At 41.7% G+C, this 22,273-nt stretch overlaps 1 protein-coding gene across 3 annotated transcripts in view; it reads left to right on the forward strand.

Moving 5' to 3' along the window:
- Window positions 1-11,919: 11,919 nt before the first annotated feature.
- Window positions 11,920-22,273, forward strand: part of TSC22D1 (TSC22 domain family member 1) — a 133,142-nt gene continuing 122,788 nt past the window's right edge. For 2 of the 3 annotated variants that reach the window (XR_007461231.1, XR_007461230.1), the window contains exon 1: window positions 11,920-16,046. Coding sequence is in view for 1 of the 3 variants with exons in the window: in XM_049647445.1 (XP_049503402.1) it covers window positions 13,168-16,046 (2,879 nt within the window). In the remaining 2 variants the exon portion in view is untranslated. The remainder of the gene's footprint in view (window positions 16,047-22,273) is intronic. The other variant, XM_049647445.1, reaches the window with a different exon arrangement.

Consider the following 22,273-nt stretch of genomic DNA (forward strand, 5'->3'; position numbering starts at 1 on the left):
CTGGAACCTGCTTCAGATTCTGTGTCTCCCTCTCTCTCAACCCCACCCCTGCTCACACTCTGTCTCTCTCTCTCCTTCAAAAATAAATAAACAGGGGCGCCTGGGTGGCTCAGTCAGTTAAGCATCCGACTTCGGCTCAGGTCATGATCTCACGGTCCGGTCGGTGAGTTCGAGCCCCGCATCAGGCTCTGTGCTGACAGCTCAGAGCCTGGAGCCTGTTTCAGATTCTGTGTCTCCCTCTCTCCCTGACCCTCCCCCGTTCATACTGTCTCTCCCTGTCTCAAAAATAAATAAACGTTAAAAAATTAAAAAAACAAAAAACAAAAAACAAAAACCAAAAAAACAAAAATAAATAAACATTAAAAAAAAAAAGGGCTACAATTTAGGGGCACCGAGGTGGGTCAGCCAGTTAAGCGTCCAACTCTTGATTTTGCATCAGGTCTTGATCTCACAGTTCGTGAGTTTGAGCCCTGCACTGCTAGTGCAGAGCCTCCTTGGGATTCTCTCTCTCTCTCTCTCTCTCTCTCTCTCTCTCTCTCTCTCTCCCTTGCTCTCTCTCAAAATAAATAAATAAACTTAAAAAAAATAACTTTAAAAATAAGTAAAAAATTTAAATGAGCTACAATTTAGACAAGTCCTTAACAAATGTTTGTGGGCAGAGAGACCTCATTGAAACAACAGCAGTCAATTCCTCATTATCTTTGCTAGAAGAAAGTAATGGTGGAATTCTTCCAAAATAGTGGATAAAGTATAATACTATAATGGATTTCCTCCCCTACCCCCCAAAGGATTTGCCTGCCTAAACTTTTTTTTTTTTTTTCTTTTGGTTTAGACCAAATTCTCAATGATTTTGCATCCCTTGTGCACACATTGTTGCTTGGGGATGGGGACCTGACTGGTATTGACGGAGAGGTTCAAGATGGTCTCAGAATGCAAACTGCCCTTGGGAAATTCACATGCAGATAATGAAGTGGTGGCTGTACCTAAAATATTGATCAAAATGCAATTTAATCTGTGCAATAGGCTTCAGGCTCTGCCTTCTGACCCTGGAACAGCCACAGCAAAGTCAATCAAATGAGGGCCTTTCCTGAAGAGGACAAGCAAGTTTAAGCTTTTAAAGTGTTCCCTGGTTTCCTTGTTGAAAACGGAGCTCAAGGGGCACCTGGCTGCCTCAGTTGGAAGAGCATGTGACTTTTGATGTCGGGGTTTTGAGTTCAAGCCCCACGTTGGGTGCAGAGATGACTTAAATAAGTAAAATAAAATCTTTTTAAAAAATGTTTTAAAACTTTTAAAAAATGTTTTAAAAACTTTTTAAAAAGTTCATGTTTTTAAAAACTTTGTTTTAGTGCTTTAAAGGTAGAGCTAATAACTAATTATTGTTATTTTTATTTTTTTTTTCCTCTAGGATTTTATTTAAATTGAAGTTAGTTAACATATAGTATAATATTGGTTTAAGGAGTAGAACTTAGCGATTCATCGCTTACACATAACACTCAGTGTTCATCCCAACAAGTGCCCTCCTTAATGTCCATCACCCATTTAGCTCATCCCCCATCCACCTCCACTCCAGCAACCTTTCATTTGTTCTCTATAGTTAAGGATCTCTTCTGTTTGCCCTCCTCTATGTTTTTATCTTATTTTTTCCTTCTCTTCCCCATGTTCGTCTGTTTTGTTTCTTAAATTCCACATATGAGTGAAATCATATGCTATGGAATATTACCCAGCCGTCAAAAAGAATGAAATCTTGTCATTTGCAACAGTGTGGGTGGAACTGGAGTGTATTACGCTAAGCAAAATAAGTTGGTCAGAGAAAGACAATTACTGTTATTGATTTTTAAAAATAAAACCTAGTTTTTAGTCTTTCTCCTTAGGAATATTCCATCTGCCCCGGTAAGGATAATAGGCTGCCATGGAATAAAATTGGTGAATGTTAAATACACAGGGACACAATTTTATTCTATGCAGGGTTGTTTGCTGTCATAAAGGTTTATCAGGGAACAAACAGCCTCAAAGAATCTTTTAGTGTGTTGTTACTATCCTCTTCAGGCTGTGTTTGGTGTATTTTCCTGGTCATCTTATTAATATTGTTAGATTTAGAATACAGAGACTTTTCTACCTCCAAGTGTCTGCCCTTAAAAAAACAAACAAAAGCAAAAACCCAGCAACAAAAAATTAAGACAACTAATAATACTCATACACTTACTTAGAATCAATTATCATACTAAGGAGCCATAATTGCAGTTTCTTACATCTGTTCTGGGCACTATCGGATGCTTATTTCCCAGCAGATGTATGCATCAGTGAGGCGTCATAGTTTCTAACCTATAATGCTGCTATTATTTCATGTTGAAATTACTCTCTTTTTAAAAAAGATTTATTTAATCACTTAAGTAATCTCTAGACCCAACATGGGGCACAAACTCACAACCCTGAGGTCAAGAGGCGCATGCTCTACCAACTGAGCCAGCCAGGTAGGTGCCCCACACCGAAATTATTCTCATCTAATTTCTGAAGATCTATATTGGGCCTGTAGGTAGTTAGGGGATGAAGAGGTGTTTGCGATGATTTGGAAGTCTCTGGTTACAACCTGGAAGAAGAATGTCTTTGGTGAAACATGAACCAAATTGTTCTCCTGCTCCTTTCCATTTGCCCTTTGTTTACAGTAAGATTATGCAAATATACCTTTGAGTTGGGGGTGAGGGTAGGGAGAGAAAGTGGTCTCCTTTTTTGTGTTCACTGTTATATAAAAGACCACTGTATAGGCAATTTCGTCTCCTAAAGACCAGACAGTAGATATTCAATTAATGACACTGAAGTTGGATCAAATTATCCTTCCTGTTCTTAGTTCTTCTAAGGAGAACAAAACTCTGCCTTTCCTATCTTCTAGTTCTTACCCACGTAGCAGGCCACAGATTATTATGTACTTTAATTCTACATTAGGTGCTTTTCAGGGGGGGAAACCCCATAGTTTAACCTAATGAAGTGAAACATGTCTGCAATACAACTCAGATGAGATCAGCCATGGTTCTTAATGTGTATTTGTGAGATGTTGAAAGTTCTTTCTTTTAATCAGTCAATATGCTTTTGTTTGTTTTTACTGTCTATGTTTTTGCAGCACTATTATTCATGAGATACAACTCATCATGTACTTCGGATGAACAGAACAGCGAGGGGTGTTTTTAGTTGACTGCTGCTGCACAATTATCACAAGGAAGAAAATGAAGCAGTATGCTATTTTGGGGTTTCATCAACGTGAAGCTGGTTGTAATTTCAATTTGTGAGATATGGTGAGGAAAATGAAAGTGGGGGAAGGGATGGTGGGGAGGTGAATGGGAAGGGAAGAGCGAAATGGGGTATGATGTTCATTATAAAACCTACGCAACATTATAAAATTTTTGACTTGTAGGTCAAAGCCATTTGAAAATATGTTAAGGTCTGAGTCTTAAATGATTGACTCATCTGGTATAACTTGTAATAAGATGAATGCTATGTTAATGTCTTATTAGAACAGAATCATTGATGGGGGCGCCTGGGTGGCTCAGTCGGTTGAGCGTCTGGCTTCGGCTCAGGTCGTGATCTCACCATTAGTGAGTTTGAGCCCCGCGTCGGGCCCTGTGCTGACAGCTCAGAGCCTAGAGCCTGCTTCAGATTCTGTGTCCCCCTCTCTCTCCACCCCATCCCTGCTTGTGCTCTGTCTCTGTCTTTCAAAAATGAATAAACATAAAAATAAAATAAAATAAAAAAAAAGAACAGAATCATTGGAAACAGTGCCAAAGACTATTTTCTGTGGATATTTTCATAAGACAGATCTGGGTGGAAATGGTGATTTGCCTCCTCTGAAGATCCTACAGAGCTGAGAGCCTTTGGACACTTGGATACTATGCTAAGTAAATGTTATGTACTTCATTTAAAAACATACCCATAATGATCAGCAAGGTAGCTTCCTTATTCTAACCTAAGTTATATAATAAAAGGTGATTTTTATTATTCTGACAATTTTGGGGAGGAAAAATAATTTTCCCTCTACCCTTCTGAGTTCTTGGCTGAGACAGTTGTAATAGATTAACAAGAGAAAAACAAACAAGTTTATTAACAGGTATACCTCATGTATACACAGGAGACACTCAGGAACAATGAATAACTCTCTGAGGTGTCTTTAGAATTCAGGATTAAATGCTATCTTTATAGGAAAGGGGGAGCAGAGATATAGGCCTCTTGGGGGACAGTGAATGATTTTTAGGAAAGATAACTGGGCCATTAGAAGAATAGATGAGAGGCATGGTAGTTTGTGACAAAGTTTGTCTGAGTGTGGTGTTGACTTGAAGTTTCCTCTCCAGGACAAGAATCATGTTCCTTGGTTGAGGAAACTCCAGGGGAGAGCATCTATGACAACTGAGTTCCTTTTGGAGAATATGTCTTCAGGTAGATAAAGGGAGTTCAGAGAAAGCCCTGCATTTGCTTTCTAAGTACCTACAGCTCAAAATATCAATATACCAAAGTGGCATGCCAACAGTGTCCTATTATCCTTTACAATCATGAAAAAAAGAAAAAATGTTTCATGCAGGAGGAAGTGCAAAAAAAATAGCAAAACCCTCATTTGATATTAACACTTCAAAATGGAAGTTTTGACTGATAGACAGCCAGTAAGTTTTTAGACATATTAACTAGGTCAAGCTTTAAACAATGGATCATTTTATCTGAAATTACTCTATTCATGGTAGGCTTTGTATGAGGTCTGTGACTAGTCATGTCAAGTTAGTTCTTAGAAAATAGCTCTGGAGCTCATTTGATTGGAAGAAGCATATGAATTCTTCATATCCTTAAACTAGGATGGAAAGAATGCATTTCCAGAACCTGCAAATGCTGAAGATTTCAGTTCTCATCAGTATTTAACATAATGCACTGTCCCTAAACAAATGCAAAGCTATCAGAAAAGGAGATAGAGATTCAACTCATATCTTCTTACCATTTTCACTGGACTTTGCTGCTTACAAAAAAAAAAAAATGCTTTGGGCATGATGTTCCATGAAAAAGAGTAGTCAGCAAGTTGTTATAGGCTTAGGTTGGACAAGGAGAATTTTACAGAGATCAAGTACAGAAAGAACAGAGAAGGAAATTTAATACCATTGAATGCCCTTGACCAAAATTTTCATAATGAGCTTGTTTCCTAATGTCATAATTTCTGAACTTAATGTGCTTCAGAAACATCTTGTGAAAAGTCTAGTAGTAAAGTTCATATGATAAATTATGTTGAGAACATTATTACATAATGTGGAATTTAAGAAATTCTTTTTATTGAGTGCCTATCATATGCTTGACAAAATAAAGAAAATTTAGCTCCTTTCTCAAGATGCCTTTCATTGGAAGTATTTCTTTCAAAACTCTTGTTTTTGTCAAATAATTTGGGATCAGTGTTGGGATAACATAGAACATTACCTCATTTTATTCAAATATGTATTGATATAGGTATAATTTAACAACTATTTTTGTAATGTCGGTTATGACTTGAATAAGGAAGATGTTCAGAAACTCTTTTAAAATCAAAGTTAAACCACTGAGGTGGCATTATCATGTGATCTCATTCCTATCTATAAATAACTAGAGCAAAAAAGCACCTGGACTTTCTCTTCCCTTTTTTTTGATGGAAAGCTTGGTTGGCATCTTTGCAATTAACTTTATATTTAACTTTATATATTTAGGCTGACTCTGTTATATACTTAACTTTTTTGATTCTGACAAGTGTGTATGGTGTAGAATAAAACAAATCAATTATGTTGGGCTTTTCCCTCCTAAATTCAATCTCACGCTTTTCTTTGAAATTCTAATATCTCTTTAAATCTGTCTAATTTTATCATTTATATAGAAGGGTTTTGTAAACAACTTCCATATGTAAGCAGTGCTGTTGCCTGTAACAACATGTGGTCATAATATTAATAGTATTTTGTCTTCTGCTTCTGACTCCAGTTTGGCTTATATGCATCTAGGATTTTCTCTTCTTTTTTTTAAGGTATTAAAATAAGAAAAGATTTTGGCCTTTAAGACTAATGATTTCCTGTTTTTCTTCTATAGTGAAATTAACTGGAAACGTCAATTTAAATATGCTAATAAAAACTATCAATTTTCTTCTCAAAGATAAAGTCAGAGCAGAGGGAGAAAATGAATGACCAAAGGAAAATTCCATACTAAGGAATGACTTCAATAGCCATTCCTTTTCCTTGAGCGTTGAGCTTGAGATATACCTGTGTTCAAGAACGTAATCTTTAAATACAAAGAGATACTGGCTGCTCTTTGTGCTTCTTGACCTGGTTTTGGTTCATGTATGGTGGAGGTCTTATTAGAAATATGATACAAACAAAAATAATGAATGTGTTTATTTCTATAACTTTAAGTATACGAAAAGATGTACAAATACAAATTGGTTCTTAGAACATATTGAAAAGGCTAGGCTGTTATTGTCTCTATTCTACAGGCGCTCGTGTTCAATAAATGCTAATTGCTAAAATGGGAAAACATTTATCTTGTCCTGTATAGACGGCGTTCCTCAATTATGTGTGATTAATGCCTTTTTTTCAAGCATTCGACATCTGCTTTTGATCAGCGAAGGATCATCCAACTTATCAAATGGCTGTTCTGTTCATTTATGTCCAATTCCTATGTGGCCACAGTAGATTCTTGTAAAATGTACAGTCTTTCTTAGAATGTCTCTACGTCGGGAGAAAACGATGCTTCCCAGATTCTTTGAAGATATCTCATTAGAAAAATCAAAACATGAGTATTCTGTAGAAATTTAACTTTGGAGCTAGAATTGGCAGGAAGCTGATTTAACAATATGTCTGGAGGCAGCTGTGAAGGGCTGTGCAAGTGATTTGCATCTCAGTCCCACTACTTGCCAACTTCTCTGCACCTCACTTTACTCATTTGTAAAATGGGGGAGTTATAGTCCCTACTTTATACTGTTGACAGGATGGAGATAAAACACTTAAAGCATTTAGAATAATACGTAGCACCGAGCAGGCATTAAATAAATACTAGCTCTCATCTAGGGAGATTTAGAGTGTTATTTCATTACAGATTAAAAAAAAAACTAAATTAACAAATTATTTCTTTCTTCAATGTCACTTCACAGTTTTGTAGCAGAAGTTAAAAATGATTTTTTTTTTAAGTTGCGAGACAGTTCTCCAAGTTAACACATTCATAAGTCAGAAAAGACTGACTATAGCAGAATCTGCAACATTTACATTTGGTCAAACAAGGGAAATAGTCTTTTACTCTCTTCATGTGGAAAAGCTGTATGCAATTAGTGTGTGTGCAGCATATCTTTCTTGGCATTCAAAAGCTTTAAAAGAACACTCATTAATTTCCAAGAGAGTTTTGAAAAATGCTAGTCCCTAGAGTTCAGACTGCTTTTTTTAGAAAAATGTCTCAACACAGAGGCGTGGAATCTGAAATTAAGAGGACCTGAATACCCAGATTTAGGTATAAACTTTGGACAAGTTATTTAACCTTTCTGTGATCACTGCTAAAATGAATGATAATGTCTTCTCCTTCAAACGATAGAATTAAATGAGCTAATGTGGGGCACCTGGGTGGCTCAGTCGGTTAAGCGGCCGACTTCGGCTCAGGTCATGATCTCGAGGTCCGTGAGTTTGAGCCCTGCATCGAGCCCTGCGTCGGGCTCTGTGCTGACAGTCAGAGCCTGGAGCCTGTTTCAGATTCTGTCTCCCTCTCTCTGACCCTCCCCTGTTCATGCTTTGTCTCTCTCTGTCTCAAAAATAAATAAACGTTTAAAAAAAATTTTTTTTAAATAAATGAGCTAATATGTAGCAGTGTGACCCCTAAATCGTAAATTAAAATTTCTGAATTCAAACTTCTTTTATTTTGTAAGCATATCTCCTTTGAGGATATAAAATTGTTTCACTGACCAGAAACATACTTTTTTTTTTTAATGTTTATTCATTTATTTTGAGAGAGAGAGAGAGAGAACACGTGAGCAGGGGAGGGGCAGAGAAAGAGGGAGAAAATTCCAAGCAGGCTCCTCGCTGTCAGCGCTGAGCCAGACTCAGGGTTCAATTTCACCAACCGTGAGATCGTGACCTGAGCTGAAATCAGGACACGGATGCTTAACCAAGTGAGCCACCGAGGCGCCCCAACTAGAAACATTGAAAATTTAACAAATGCTGCAAAAACTAATCAATTATAAGCTAAACTGTACTCACTGAAATTTGAGTAAGAAATTTCAAAATAAGCCTTTTGTGCTATTTACAAAAGTCAAATAGCATATACTATTTCTGGTCTCATCTAAAAAATCTTCCAGAGAGGGGCGCCTGGGTGGTTCAGTTGGTGAAGTGTCTGACTCTTGATTTCTGCTCAGGTCAGGATCTCACGGTTGGTGGGTTTGACCCCTGCAGCAGGCTTCCTGCTGAATGTAGAGCCTGCTTGGGATTCTCTTTCTCTCTCTCCCTCTCTGTCCCCGCCCTGCTCTTGAGCACGCGTGCTTACTTTCGTGTTTATAACTTGTTTACCATTTTGACTTTTTTTTCCAGATGACATTTAAAAGTTACAGGTAAGTAATATTGCATGATTGAAGCACTGGTTAGCTAGAATTACTGGTGGAACAGTGGCATATTTTCTGTACACATTTCTCTTTAATATGCCTTTGCCACTCACAGCCTTCCTGCTCTTTGAGGGAATTACTTTTGGAGAATCACTTGGTTTTAAATACTGACCTATTTCACAGTTCTCACAAACAGGTGACTTGTTATAATAGTCAGCCAATTTTCTATTTTATGGTAGGAAAATCACTAAACACAGCCAAATATACACGTTAGTTTTCAACGTTGCAACAACTAGATTTAAAGTGAACACTGCACTGTAGACTGATCTTTTAGTCAATAGAGAGGAATTCAGAGCTGCACCTTCCGGATATAAACAGGGGAAATTCAGTCTTTCGAAAGTCAAAGGATAACTCTAACTGAGTTCAAAGGATTTAATGACTTCATTACACATAGTAGTAGGCATTTAATATCAATGCAAAAAGAGTCCAGACTTTTTTTCATTAAAAGGTGGTAACATGAAAATACCTGGCTGTTCAAGTGTTTGTTTGTTTTAATGTACTTGTATTCAGGTATTCCTGGTCACAGAAATGCTGGCAACTGAGAGATATATAGAGGTTTTTAAAATTCAACTTTCCATAATTGTGGAGTTGCTCTTTATATCTGAGTGAGGCTTGATAGAGCCTACACAGGAATGGCAAAGTGATATGGCAGACAAAAACGAAATACATTTGAAAAGACTATTTTCTTATGACTTACATTCTCCTGGAAGTTAAGGAAAAAAAACTCCTTAAAATTTTTTTTTAATGTTTATTTATTTTTGAGAGACAGAGTGTGTGGGAGGGGCAGAGGGGGGGGGGGGGGACACAGAACCTGAAGCAGGCTCCAGGCTCTGTATTATGACCTGAGCTGAAGTCGGACACTTTCTGAGCCACCCAGGCGTCACCAAAAAAGCTCCTTTTAAAAGAAATGTTACTCCCCTTCCATCAAAACAGCCCTAAACAATATCCTTTACTACTGGTTATCAGAACAAGTATCTGCTTTTATAGGATTATCTCACCTCATTCTGTCAACTTTGGGTTAAGACTTTGTTTCTTCTGCTTCTAACCATATCAGCACAATCATAGAGGGTATTTAGGGTCCAAGTGGGGGTGTTGAGCTGTTGTTTGGGGTGGGCCTAATGCAACATTTTTAGAGATCAAGAGCATTTTCTTTCACACTAGTCCAAAGAAACATTTTGCCTATCTACATTCCATTGCAGGTTCAAGTGGCTAAGATAGCTTCTTTTTCCATTCACAAACTGTTGGAATAGTATGTCAGATTTACATTTCGACAAAGGATGGCCCCTATTAACCATCCTTTTCACTTGCAACAAAAGCTGTCGAGGGTATTAAAAAGATGATTTTTGTAAAATACACAAATGGCCATGGGTATGTAAAAATACAATCACTCATATATTTATGAATATCATAAGACAAGTACGATCTCTTCAAATGTATTTGATTTTCATTACCACACCAATTTCAGTATTTGTGAGCACCTACTTTGTACCTAGTGCAGAGCTCCACATTAGCAATTTAAGGTGAAAAATGTAGTCCTGCCGTTTTGGTTGAGTGGAGGGGGGGAGGGGGGCGGAGACCACAGAAATAACAGCAATACATCATGGCTTTGATACAGGATATACACAGGACGTTGAGGGTGCATTTCTGTTAAGTAATATAAGAGAATGGAGACACTGAGGGATGGAATGAAGAAAATAGTTTAGAGAATCCTAAAGGTAATGCGCTGAATTGACAACTAGAGGTCTATAAAACTCTGCAAGAGAATTCAGCTCTTTATGCTTAAACAAGCTCCTGAAATAGGATTATAGATCTGTAAATCTGTGAGATTTCCTGAATTAGAAGTCTAACCATAAAAGTTTAGTCGCTCAACAACCTAGGTCAAAAAAAAAAAAAACAAAAAAAAACCAAAAAACCTCTCTAGGGTTTTCCATATCAGTTCGTTGCTAATTCCTGAGCGAGAAGTACATTCTCGCTTAGTAGTACATTCTAGTTTAGAGCTAGAATGTTTTGACGTGTAATGCTAGGGAAGCAACTTCCAGTAAACTGCCTCCAATCAAACCTAACGTTGCTTTGTAGAACTATGCTCAGACCATGCAGGTTTTTTTTTTTTTTTAACTGAAATTACAGTAGGCTCTTTTTCTTTTCCAACCCTAAAAGGTAGTCTTCATTTATCACTGCACTTGTGTTACCACTAGGACTTTGTCTTTTAACTCAAACCTATGGGGGCTATATAGCCTGGACAATTAAACGAAAAGACATCTCTGCTGGAGATAAGCTCCACCTGTTGAGGTCAATTAGTTTACTGGGCTGGGCTGCTTCTTCCCTCCAGGTAGGGAAGGACTGCAAGCACGCCCTCTCTAGCGAAGAGCCTACCCGGGAGGCACTTAGGTAGTTAACAGCAAACAGCTGCAACATCTGCCTGCCTGCTGGCGGCTGGCCCTCCCTGCTCGTCGAAGGGCGAAGGGGGGACCGCATGGCAGCCGCAACGACACTGCACAAAAGGCAGCACCTATCTCGAAGACACTTCGGCTTTCCGTGGACCGCGCAGCTCCCGGCACAGGGGCCTCCGCCTAGAGGGCGCGGGCGACGAGGGCCGGGGGTGAGCCCAGGTGCGGCGAGGGGGAGGAGGGAGGGCTCCGCCACGCGCCAAGGAAGAAAGCCTGACTCATGTCGTATCGTGGCGGTGGCGGCGGGCTCCTGGGAACTGAAACTCGTGATGCTGTTGCTGCGGAGAAAAGCCTCATTACCCATTCCGCAGGCGGGGAGGGGGGCGGGGGGAACACCATCCAGGACGCGTACGCCAGAGACCCAAGGCTCCAGCAGCCTCCGCGGGCCCCACCCCACCGCGCCCCTTCCCCTGCCGCGTGCCCGCGCGCGCGCGCGCACCGGCCGCGTGAGAGAACAGAGCGGACACACCTAACCTGCGCGCGCCCCCACCCTGCCCCACCCCCCACTCAGGCCGAACCTCACTGGCCGACCCGGATTCGCTCCCCCGGCCGAAATTCCCCACCCCCACCACCCTCGGCGTCGGCGCCGCCGCGAGTCTTCGGCAATTTCCGTCGGGAGACCCAGCACTCGGCAAGGCCCGAAGCCCCGCCGCCTCCTTCTTCGCCGGACCCGGCTTTATGTCTGCGGCGCCGGGGCGCATGCGCAGACGCCATCTTCCCTCCTTCTCCTTTGCTTGCCCCCTCCCCCCGCCACCACCGCCGCCGCCTCCTCTCGCCGACGGTCGCCCCTCCTCCTCCTCCTGCGCTCGGGCGCTGGTCCCTCCTCTCCCGTTGCCGCGAGAGACTGGGGGATACGGTGGAGCCGGAGAAGAGCACTAGTAACAACCACCACAGCCCCCTCCCCGCCCGCCGCCCTCCCTCGGCACCCACCCACTCACCCGCCCCGTTTGCCGACACCGACCAACCCCACCTCTCGTTCCTTTGAACGGCGTCGGCTGCAGTCGCTTGCACCAGCCCGTCTGGCCACCAACGCCGCCGAGAAAGGAGCCGCCGCTGCCTGCGGCCCCCTCCCGCCCGGGCCGCGGGAGCAGCAGGGTGAGGACGAGCCGGCTGAGGAGGAAGAGGACAGGAGCAGCTCGCACCCCTCTGCGCTAGCGCACATCCCGCCGCCCTCCGGGGAGGCTCGGGCGCCGGCCCCTTCCTCCCCGAGGACGTGTGCCGAGCCGAGGCGCCTGCCCTGAGGGAGGAAAATGCTCGGGCTCCATGGCTGCCAGTGATGGAGCGGTCCCTGGGCTCCCGCTGCCAGTGCCGCCGCCGCGCCCCGGCCGTGCTCCGCGAGGACCCGGCGTCTCTGCGCGCCCGCCCGCGCCTCGTTGCTGGGCTCACCGTACCGGGCGCCCCGCCGCCGCCCCGCTCCGAGCCTCGCCGCCCCGGCCCCAGCCGCGGCCAGCGTTTGCTCACGGAACAGCCGCCGCGAGCCCAGGGGGTTTGAAAGGGTCCGAGGGGCGTGGGGGGAGGGCCGAGCGGGGACAGCGGGGCCGGGAGGGGAGGTTTGAGCGACACTGAGCTCGGGGCTCGCCGGCGGCGGCGGCGCTGGGGGTGGCGAGGGGAAGGCGACACTCGCTCCGCGCTGCTTTCGTGCAGAGCGACCGGGAGGGTTTTGCAGCGGCCGCCGCCGCCGCGGCGGGAGGAGGGGTTGAGGTGGCTTTTGAGTTGTCGGGAGAAGGTGGGCATTTCTCGGTTTTCCCACCCCCTCCACTTGTCTCCCCCTTGCCTTGTCTTCCCCTCCCTCCTGCCCCGCACCCCACGTGAAGCGGAATATAAAGGGGGGTGTGAGACTAGAGGGGAAAGTGAATGGCGAAGGACTGAAGGGGTCCCCCCTTCGGGTCCCTGGCCGCCCTGTTCACCCTCGTTCATCCTCCCTTCCCGAAGCTCGCCCTCGAAGGCAGGAGCGGCCGGCGCCTTCGGCTGAGGAGGAGGAGGAGAAGGAGGAACCGCGCCGGGCGGAGCGTCAGGTCCCGTTTTCCTCCCCGGCGTCTTGAATACAAAGATTACGGTGCAGAAGGAAATTGCACTCGCCTCCTCCGCCCCCCGGTACCCGACACAATGCACCAGCCGCCTGAGTCCACCGCCGCGGCGGCCGCGGCCGCTGCAGACATTAGTGCTAGGAAGATGGCGCACCCGGCAATGTTCCCTAGAAGGGGCAGCGGTAGTGGCAGCGCCTCTGCTCTCAATGCAGCAGGTACCGGCGTTGGTAGTAGTGCCACATCTTCCGAGGATTTTCCGCCTCCGTCGCTGCTCCAGCCGCCACCTCCTGCAGCATCTTCTACGTCGGGACCACAGCCTCCGCCTCCACAAAGCCTGAACCTCCTCTCTCAGGCTCAGCTGCAGGCACAGCCTCTTGCGCCAGGCGGAACTCAAATGAAAAAGAAAAGTGGCTTCCAGATAACTAGCGTTACCCCGGCTCAGATCTCCGCCAGCATCAGCTCTAACAACAGTATCGCAGAGGACACCGAGAGCTATGATGACCTGGATGAGTCTCACACGGAAGATCTGTCTTCTTCCGAGATCCTTGATGTGTCACTTTCCAGGGCTACTGACTTAGGGGAGCCTGAACGCAGCTCCTCAGAAGAGACTCTGAATAACTTCCAGGAAGCTGAGACACCTGGGGCAGTCTCTCCCAACCAGCCCCACCTTCCGCAGCCTCATTTGCCTCACCTTCCACAACAGAACGTTGTGATCAATGGGAATGCTCATCCACACCACCTCCATCACCACCATCACATCCATCATGGGCACCACCTACACCATGGGCACCACCATCCATCCCATGCTGGTGTGGCCAGTACATCCATTCCTGGAGGGCCACCCTCCAGTCCAGTATCCAGAAAACTCTCTGCAGCTGGAAGCTCAGACAGTGTTCTAGCAGCGGCCCCAACTTCTGCTGTATCATCCGGTGGCTCACCTGGATCTGTAATGACTAATATCCGTGCTCCAAGTACTACTGGCAGTATAGGTATAAGTTCTGTTACTGGCACTAATACAATGAGTAATGTCAACATTACTGCCGTGGGTAGTTTTAATCCTAGTGTGACAAGCAGCATACTTGGTAATGCTAATATAAATGCAAGCAATATTCCTAGTGCTGCTACTGTGAGTGTTGGGCCTGGAGTTAGCAGCAGTGTTAATGTGAATATCTTGAGTGGCATGGGCAATGGTACTATATCCTCCTCCGCTGTTGTTAACAGTGCCCCCAGTGCAGCTGCAGGGATGACTGCGGGGTCCCTTTCGGGTCAGCAGCAGCCACCAACAGTTAACACGTCAAGGTTCAGAGTTGTGAAGTTAGATTCTAGTTCTGAACCCTTTAAAAAAGGCAGATGGACTTGCACCGAGTTCTATGAAAAAGAAAATGCTGTACCTGCCGCAGAAGGTGTGGCGATAAATAAAGTGGTGGAAACTGTGAAACAGAACCCGACAGAAGTGACTTCGGAGAGGGAGAGCACTAGTGGGAGTTCAGTGAGCAGTAGTGTCAGCACACTGAGTCACTACACGGAGAGTGTGGGAAGCGGAGAGATGGGAGCCCCTACTGTGGTGGTGCAGCAGCAGCAACCAGCTCTTCAAGGTATGGCTCTTCCCCAGATGGATTTCAGTAGCACTGGTCCCCAGAGTATTTCAGCAGTTAGCATTCCACAGAGTATTTCTCAGTCACAGATCACGCAAGTACAATTACAGTCTCAAGAACTGAGCTATCCTCAAAAGCAAGGTCTTCAGCCAGTACCTCTACAGGCCACTATCAGTGCTGCAACTGGTATCCAGCCGTCACCTGTTAGTGTGGTTGGTGTAACTTCAGCTTTAGGTCAGCAGCCTTCCATTTCCAGTCTGGCTCAACCCCAACTACCGTATTCTCAGACGGTTCCTCCAGTGCAAGCCCCCCTTCCAGGAGCACCACCCCAACCGTTACAGTATGGACAACAGCAGCCGACTGTCTCTACCCAGATGGTCCCAGGCCATGGTAAATCCGTGGCTCAGAATCCTTCAGAGTATGTGCAGCAGCAGCCGATTCTTCAAACAGCAGTGTCCTCCGGACAGCCCAGTTCTGCAGGAGTGGGAGCAGGAGCGACAGTGATTCCTACGGCTCAGCCACAGAGTATCCAGCTGCCGGTGCAGCCCACGGCAATCCAAGCACAACCTGCAGGGGCATCCGGCCAGCCTGTTGGCCAGGCTCAAACAGCAGTATCTGTTGTACCTACTGGCAGTCAAATTGCAAATATCGGTCAACAAGCAAACATACCTACTGCAGTGCAGCAGCCCTCTACCCAAGTCACACCTTCGGTTGTTCAGCAAGGTGCTCCTCCATCTTCACAAATAGTTCCACCTGCTCAAACTGCGATTATTCATCAGGGAGTTCAAACTAGTGCGTCAAGCCTTCCTCAACAGTTGGTCATTGCACCCCAGAGTACCTTGTTAACTGTGCCTCCCCAGCCACAAGGAGTAGAATCGGTAGCTCAAGTTGTTTCGCAGCCATTGCCTGCAGTTAGTCCTTTGCCCTCTGCTAGTAGTATTTCTGTTACAAGTCAGGTTAGTTCAACTGGTCCTTCTGGAATGCCTTCTGCCCCAACAAACTTGGTTCCACCACAGAATATAGCACAAACCCCTGCCACTCAAAATGGTAATTTGGTTCAAAGTGTTAGTCAACCTCCCTTGATAGCCAGTAACATAAATCTGCCTTTGGCACAACAGATACCACTAAGTTCTACTCAGTTCTCTGCACAGTCATTAGCTCAGGCAATTGGAAGCCAAATTGAAGATGCCAGGCGCCCAGCGGAACCCTCCTTAGTTGGCTTACCTCAGACTATCAGTGGTGACAGTGGGGGAATGTCAGCAGTTTCAGATGGGAGTAGCAGCAGCCTAGCAGCCCCTGCTTCTCTTTTCCCGTTGAAGGTGCTACCGCTGACGACACCCCTGGTGGATGGCGAGGATGAGAGGTAAGATCATGCCATGTTTCTGCAGACATTCAACAAATTCAGAGTTAATTTATTTAGTAGCTGTATAGATGCACAAGATTTGTCGAAAGCATTACATATTTTTCCATTTTTGTATGTGAAAATGCATTTTTGTGGTAAGTTTCCTAGAGCAAGAGTGTTATGGAATGGTTTCAGAGTGGATGGCAAATGGGTGTAAGTAATATGTAAACTACTTGACAGTAGTTACTGAATATTAAGCATAGGTTTAGGGGCACCAAATGGCTTTTGTTATTTATAAAATGCTTTTTGAAAAGATTACTAACAAAATTTTTGCTAAGCCATATAATATTTATCTATTCACTTGAATTACTAAATCCTTATGAGCATCTCTTGAGTGGGGGTTGTGGTTCCCACGGTTGTTTCTCCTTTACTAGGTTGGGCAATCCTTTTCACTTCTACTGTGTTTGATCTTAGTCTGTGGAAGATAATGTTACATGCTTTTCTTAGACCTCGTAGGAAAGATGACCTAGTCTCGGTTTTATAGGTTGCCCTCACAGACTGTAATTAACCAACTTTTGTGTACTTATTTAATGGTCATTTTATCTGAACAGAACAGGAATGGGAATCTTAAAAAGTATGTTGGGGGGGGCAGGAGGGTAAACACTGTCAAAATAACCAAATTTATCTTTGATAGTAGTGTCCTGTACATTTTTTTTTCTTTTGTATAGATCAAGGTGGTAGCCATTTTAAAGAGTAGGAAAAGTCTTGGAGGGTTGAATTTATAGACGCATGAACATAAGACTTTGCTCCCCTGCTAATCTACTCCACCTGTTCCCTTCGTTGCCAAAAAAAAAAAAAAAAAAAAAAAGAATAAAAACATAGTCAAAATACATTATTAAGCCACTAGTGTTTTCTTACTTGAATTGAAAATAATGCTTTAAATACGCTATTGATTCCAATTGTGTCTTTGAAGCTGACTGCAAAAGTTGTGAAATCTCTAATGATTCTACATTGCTTTAAACTAAGTTGAATTTTAAAGGAATGTTCTTTTCACAGATTTGCTGGTCTGTGACTAACCTTGATCAAAATAGTATCATAGGAGTTAATGACAAAGGCTATTCATTTTAACTGTGGAACTCTGAATAAGCTCTAAAGATATTTAATTATTTTAGTATTAGTTGGAGATTTTTGTGATTGAACTTTCACCAAACTAATTGGAAATTTATATTCTAAATGTGTATTTTTGGTTTTCACTTTGGAAAAATTGAGGGTATTCCAAAAGAATTACAGTTTTAGAAAAAGAACAAAGACCAAATGTTGCAGTGAGGTTTTCATGATAAACATTTTTAAGTTACTTTACAGATGTAAGGCAAAGGCATGGTTAATTGAAATAATTTAAAATCTTGTCTTTTAAGATTTTTGTAATTTTTCCAGTAATCATATAATTAAAACATTGTTACCGAACCAAATGTAATCTGTATCTTGTGTACAAAATTGTCCTTAAAAGGTAGATAGAGCTCTTTTAGGGAGGTAGTTTCTTTAATAGTCATTATAATCATCGATAAAAGTTTGTTTCATATGCTAATATTTATCTGTAATTGCTAATATTCATAATTTTAAAGAACTATTTACCCCAAATATTAATGTTTTCTGAGTCTAAGAGGCATGATCGAGTGAAGCCCCTAAAAAAACAGGTATATTATGTGGATACTAAATTCAGAGAAATAAAAGACAGATGAAATGCACAAATGAAAACCACACATTTTGAATTGAAACCTGCCATGATTTTTGTTAATTACCATTTGTGGTCTCCTGACATGACTTTCTCCTTTTTCTCCCCTGGTGGTAGGGCATGATAGAGCTTTCCACAACTTGCTTTTCCAGACAATTAAAGTCAGATGTTGCTACTTACAGTTAGGTTTTTTAATTGTAGGGATAGAGGCCCAATTTAAGATGTTTAGTACAAAATTAATTTTTCCATATAGTAACTGAGATGAAGATCATTTAGGGGCAAATTATGTAGAAAGGTTTGGAATTTAAGGGACAAAAAGAGATACTGAGAAGTATGATCAAGTACTGGCATAAAGTAAGTTGAGTTGACGCTACCTGTTTCGAATTTACTACATTTTTGATCCTTTGTTAGTTAACATCAAAGTTAAGTCATCAGAACCAGAAAATTTTTGATTCAGAGGCATCCATTAAATGCTAAAAAATTAAAATGTTTCACCCCTAAAATACCTATAAAGGTCAAAAAGGAACACATGCATATTATTTTCTTTACAGTGTTTTACTGCAAATTATTTCTTTTATCACTAAAGTTTGGAAAAAGAAAAGTTTCATTTAAGTTTGCCCTTGGAAGGAAATTTGAGACTATCTACAAGAGAAAGAAGTGATAACGATTAAAAAAAATTCTTTCTTTTTCTTCATAGCTTCCATGTCACTTGCATTGTCTGGGGCTTGGTCACCAATTTCTGTCTCATGGGAGAAAGGGGTACATTATAATTTCAATATTATGACTTAAAAACCATGTTAACAGTGAAACTTTTTGGCGGTAAGACAAATGAAAGGTGGTTGTTCTTTAGTCTTCTTTTGAAATAATACTCTTAACGCTTTAAAATTTAAAATGTTTATTAGACATGTGGAAAATGATTTCAGTTGATCACGGGGCAACACTAAAACTTAGAAACATGGATCAGGCATTAAGATTATGTATCTTTTTTTTTTAAAGCTCCTTGAAAAAATCTTAATGTCTTATTTTAGCCTTTAATATGAAGTCACCTTTATAACACAGTGGAGGTGTAGGTATTCCACACTGGTCTATAGTCTTTTGTGTTTGCAACTATTAGTATAGCTTCTTGTGTGAAATTGGTCAAACTTCTGTTCATCCTTCAAGACTCCGTTCAGAAACGTTCCCTCTGAAGCAGTGTCTTCACCCAGGGAATGTTTCCTTAACACTTTTTAGTGCTCCTCTATTGAACGCACTGCACACATTCAATTATAATTATGTTCCACATAAGACACTGAGTTCCTCAAGGACAAGAACTAAATATTTTTTGGACAAATTAATGAGCAGACCTTTCTCTTTTTTTCTGTCACAATTTACAATTTATATTATCCCTTGTCTTAAGCACAGCTGTTAGAGATACAGGATCATATAAGTTATACAATAAATTGAAGAGAAAAGAATAAAAAGACTTTTTGTACCTCTTTCACCTCATCATTATTTGAGGTGAATTGATACCTATTTTTTAAATACAGTGCATGTTATATAGTAGGCCCTCAAATACTTATTAAAGAGGAATGAAAGTTTTCTTATCTATGAAATAGGAGTAATACTCATTTTGCCTACTTCTGAGGATGGCAACATTAGATAAAATAAAAGTACTAAATTGTACATTTTAATTTTATTTAGGTTGTACCTCCACAACTTAAAGAGTCAAATAATTTACATGGTTATCAAAACAAACAAAAGCTTCCTGCCCCCTTCCTTTCCGTGTTTCCATTCCCCAAAGCAGTCACTTTTATCTCTTTCGGATGATTGTTATGTTTACCTCCTAGTTGTAGACAACATGCTTGTATTGCTACTCGATATGCAACATGGCTAGATGGTTAGGAGCATAGATTCTGGAATAAGACTATTTAGGTTTGAACCTAGTTTTATGTAACATTGGGCTACTTAACCTCTCTATGCCTCATGTTGCTCATTTCAATAAATGGGGATAGCAGTACCTACCTCAGGGTTGTTATAGGAAATGAATTTGGAAAGCCCTTAGAACTGTGTCTAACTCACATGCCCTACATAGTGTGTGTTAAATAAAATACTTTGTGCTTGTGTTTTGGCTTTTTGAACTTCTGGAAAGAAAATGAAAATTTAACTTTATCACCTACTCAGCTGATCCCCCTTCCTCCAAGTACCCTTTCCTTTGAATAGCTATGATTACATCATTGTTGATCATTTAGTATTCTTATAAAATATCACTCTTCATGTCCTGTACAATGTACTGCACTTGCCTACCTCCTTCCACCCCATCCCAGCTATCTAGTACATATAATGTACTAGAATATATAGTATATATATTTCTATATACTACCTAGAATAAGTTTTCTGTTTCTTCCAAATTCTGTTTCCCCCATTTTTGTATGCCTTTTTACCCATTTTTGCTTTGCCTTTTGTGATAGAGCCTTTCCTCAGAGGTCTGGTAATTCTTGGTCATCTGCTTGCACTTTAGGAGACTAAAGAGCTTATCTAGTCTCAGTGTGACTTACTGACTGTTTTACCATAGGGTGATCTGGCTGAAGTTCAATGTCTCTGCCCCACCCCGGGCTTAGTTTTTTCTGTAATTATCATTATTCAACATTGCATCAAATGTCTCTTGAGATGTTCAGACATATCAGGTGTTATCAATTTTATCTTCCTTAGGCAGTCTCTTATATTCCTCTGACCTCCACTTTGGACCTAATTGTGTTCTACACCTTGGTACACATCCATTATTGTGGGATTCCCTTCACTTTCTCCTGTGGTTGGATTTCATTTTGCAGTGATCCTTGTCATGTTCATTCTTGGCTTACTTGATATTTTAAAATGGTTTTAGGGGTGTCTGGCTGGCTCAGTCAGTAGAGCATGAGATTCTTGATTTCAGAGTCATGAGTTTGAGCCCCACATTGGGGTAGAGATTACCTAAAAAAAAAAAAAAATTTTTTTTAAGGAGTGCCTGGCTGGTTTAGTTGGTAGAGCACACAACTCTTGATCTCAGGATTATGAGTTTGAGCTCCATGTTGGGTGCAGAGATTCCGTAAAGCTAAAATCTTTAAAAGAAAAAATGATTTTAGTTTACCCTGACACTTAAGGTGGTTTGGTTAGGTAAAGAATACTACATTGTAAAATTGTATTATTTTATAATTTCGCTCCATTGCTTTCTAACTTCCATATTCCTTTTGAGAAGTCTGAAGCCATTCTGATTTCTTATATATTGTATGTGACCTGTATATATATGTTTTGTTTTTCCTTTTTTTCTGACTTGTTTACCCTTCTCTCTCTTGCTCTCTCTCATTCTTTAATTCTCTGAAAGCGTTTAAGGTTGAATCTGTTTTCAGTGTTCCAGTATTGAAATTTTACAGTGATGGTTCCTTGGGTAGGTTTCTTTTTACCCTCAGGGTTGCTGAGTACTTGGTATGCCCTTGTAGTCTGGAAACATCTTTTAATTCTGGGACTTTTTCTTGAATGAGGTCTTGATTATTTCTTTCCATTTTCTGTTTTTTGGTTTTTTTTTTCCTTAAATTCCTTATTAGGATAATGGACATTTTTGACTTCTGATTTTCTTGTATTTTCTTTCCTATTTTCTATCTCATTTTCTTTTTTGCTCTACTTCTGTTGAGTTTTCTATATTACCATATATTTAATTTCCCAAAGCCTTTGCTTTTTGTTTTTTTGCCTTTGCCCCTTTTAAATCGTATCCTGTTCTAATAACAATAGTACTTTCTCATAGCTGTCTGAATATATAAATATTACTTTTTTTTTTATTTAAAGATTTCTTCTCCCTGTGTGACCTGTGCCCTCCTGGTTTGTTTTTTAGTTTGTATCTGTTTGGTCTTTATCTTTCATGTTCTATAGCCTTTCCTTAGTTGGTTGGTGGTTGTGTGTGAGTAGGGGAGTAAAATGCTAATTAGAAATCCTCAGTGAGACTTGTTAGCTTTACTTTATGGTAACCAGGCTGGGCTGTGTGGTTGGAGCACTTTTGATGTCAGTATCTTCATGCCTTTCCTCTGAGTTGGTTAGATGTCCTGTAGAAGGCTCTTTCTTGCCTGGAGGTGCAGGTTGTGGGGGATATAGGAGGGGAGTTGGGTAAAAGGTCTTGGTAGAATCTCAGCTTCCCTATATATATTTCTTCAATCACCCTGTTTTCAGTATGTTTTCTTGCCTACAGCTGTACCTGATTTTTTGAAACTTGGAATATTTTGTTTTATATTTTCCAGACTACATATTTTCAGTTTTTTTGTTGGGATTGGTGAGGGGGCAGTTGGGATCAGTGGGGCTGGTTACTTGTTAAACAGACTTTTAAACAGTCTTCCTTATTTTAGCTCCCTCTCTCCCCCATATCCCACTTCGGATGTACGTGGTACTGCCAATTGCTGAGTCTTTTGGGGATTTTACAGTTTAAATTGGGTTTGTTCTTGGCTTTCTCCACTGTTTGCTAAAGATTTGATTTTCGAGTGTTTGCTAAGTCATTTGTCACTCAACCATCTGCTTT

This window comes from Panthera uncia, assembly GCF_023721935.1.
Source record: "Panthera uncia isolate 11264 chromosome A1 unlocalized genomic scaffold, Puncia_PCG_1.0 HiC_scaffold_16, whole genome shotgun sequence".
Taxonomy (NCBI): Eukaryota; Metazoa; Chordata; class Mammalia; order Carnivora; family Felidae; genus Panthera; species Panthera uncia.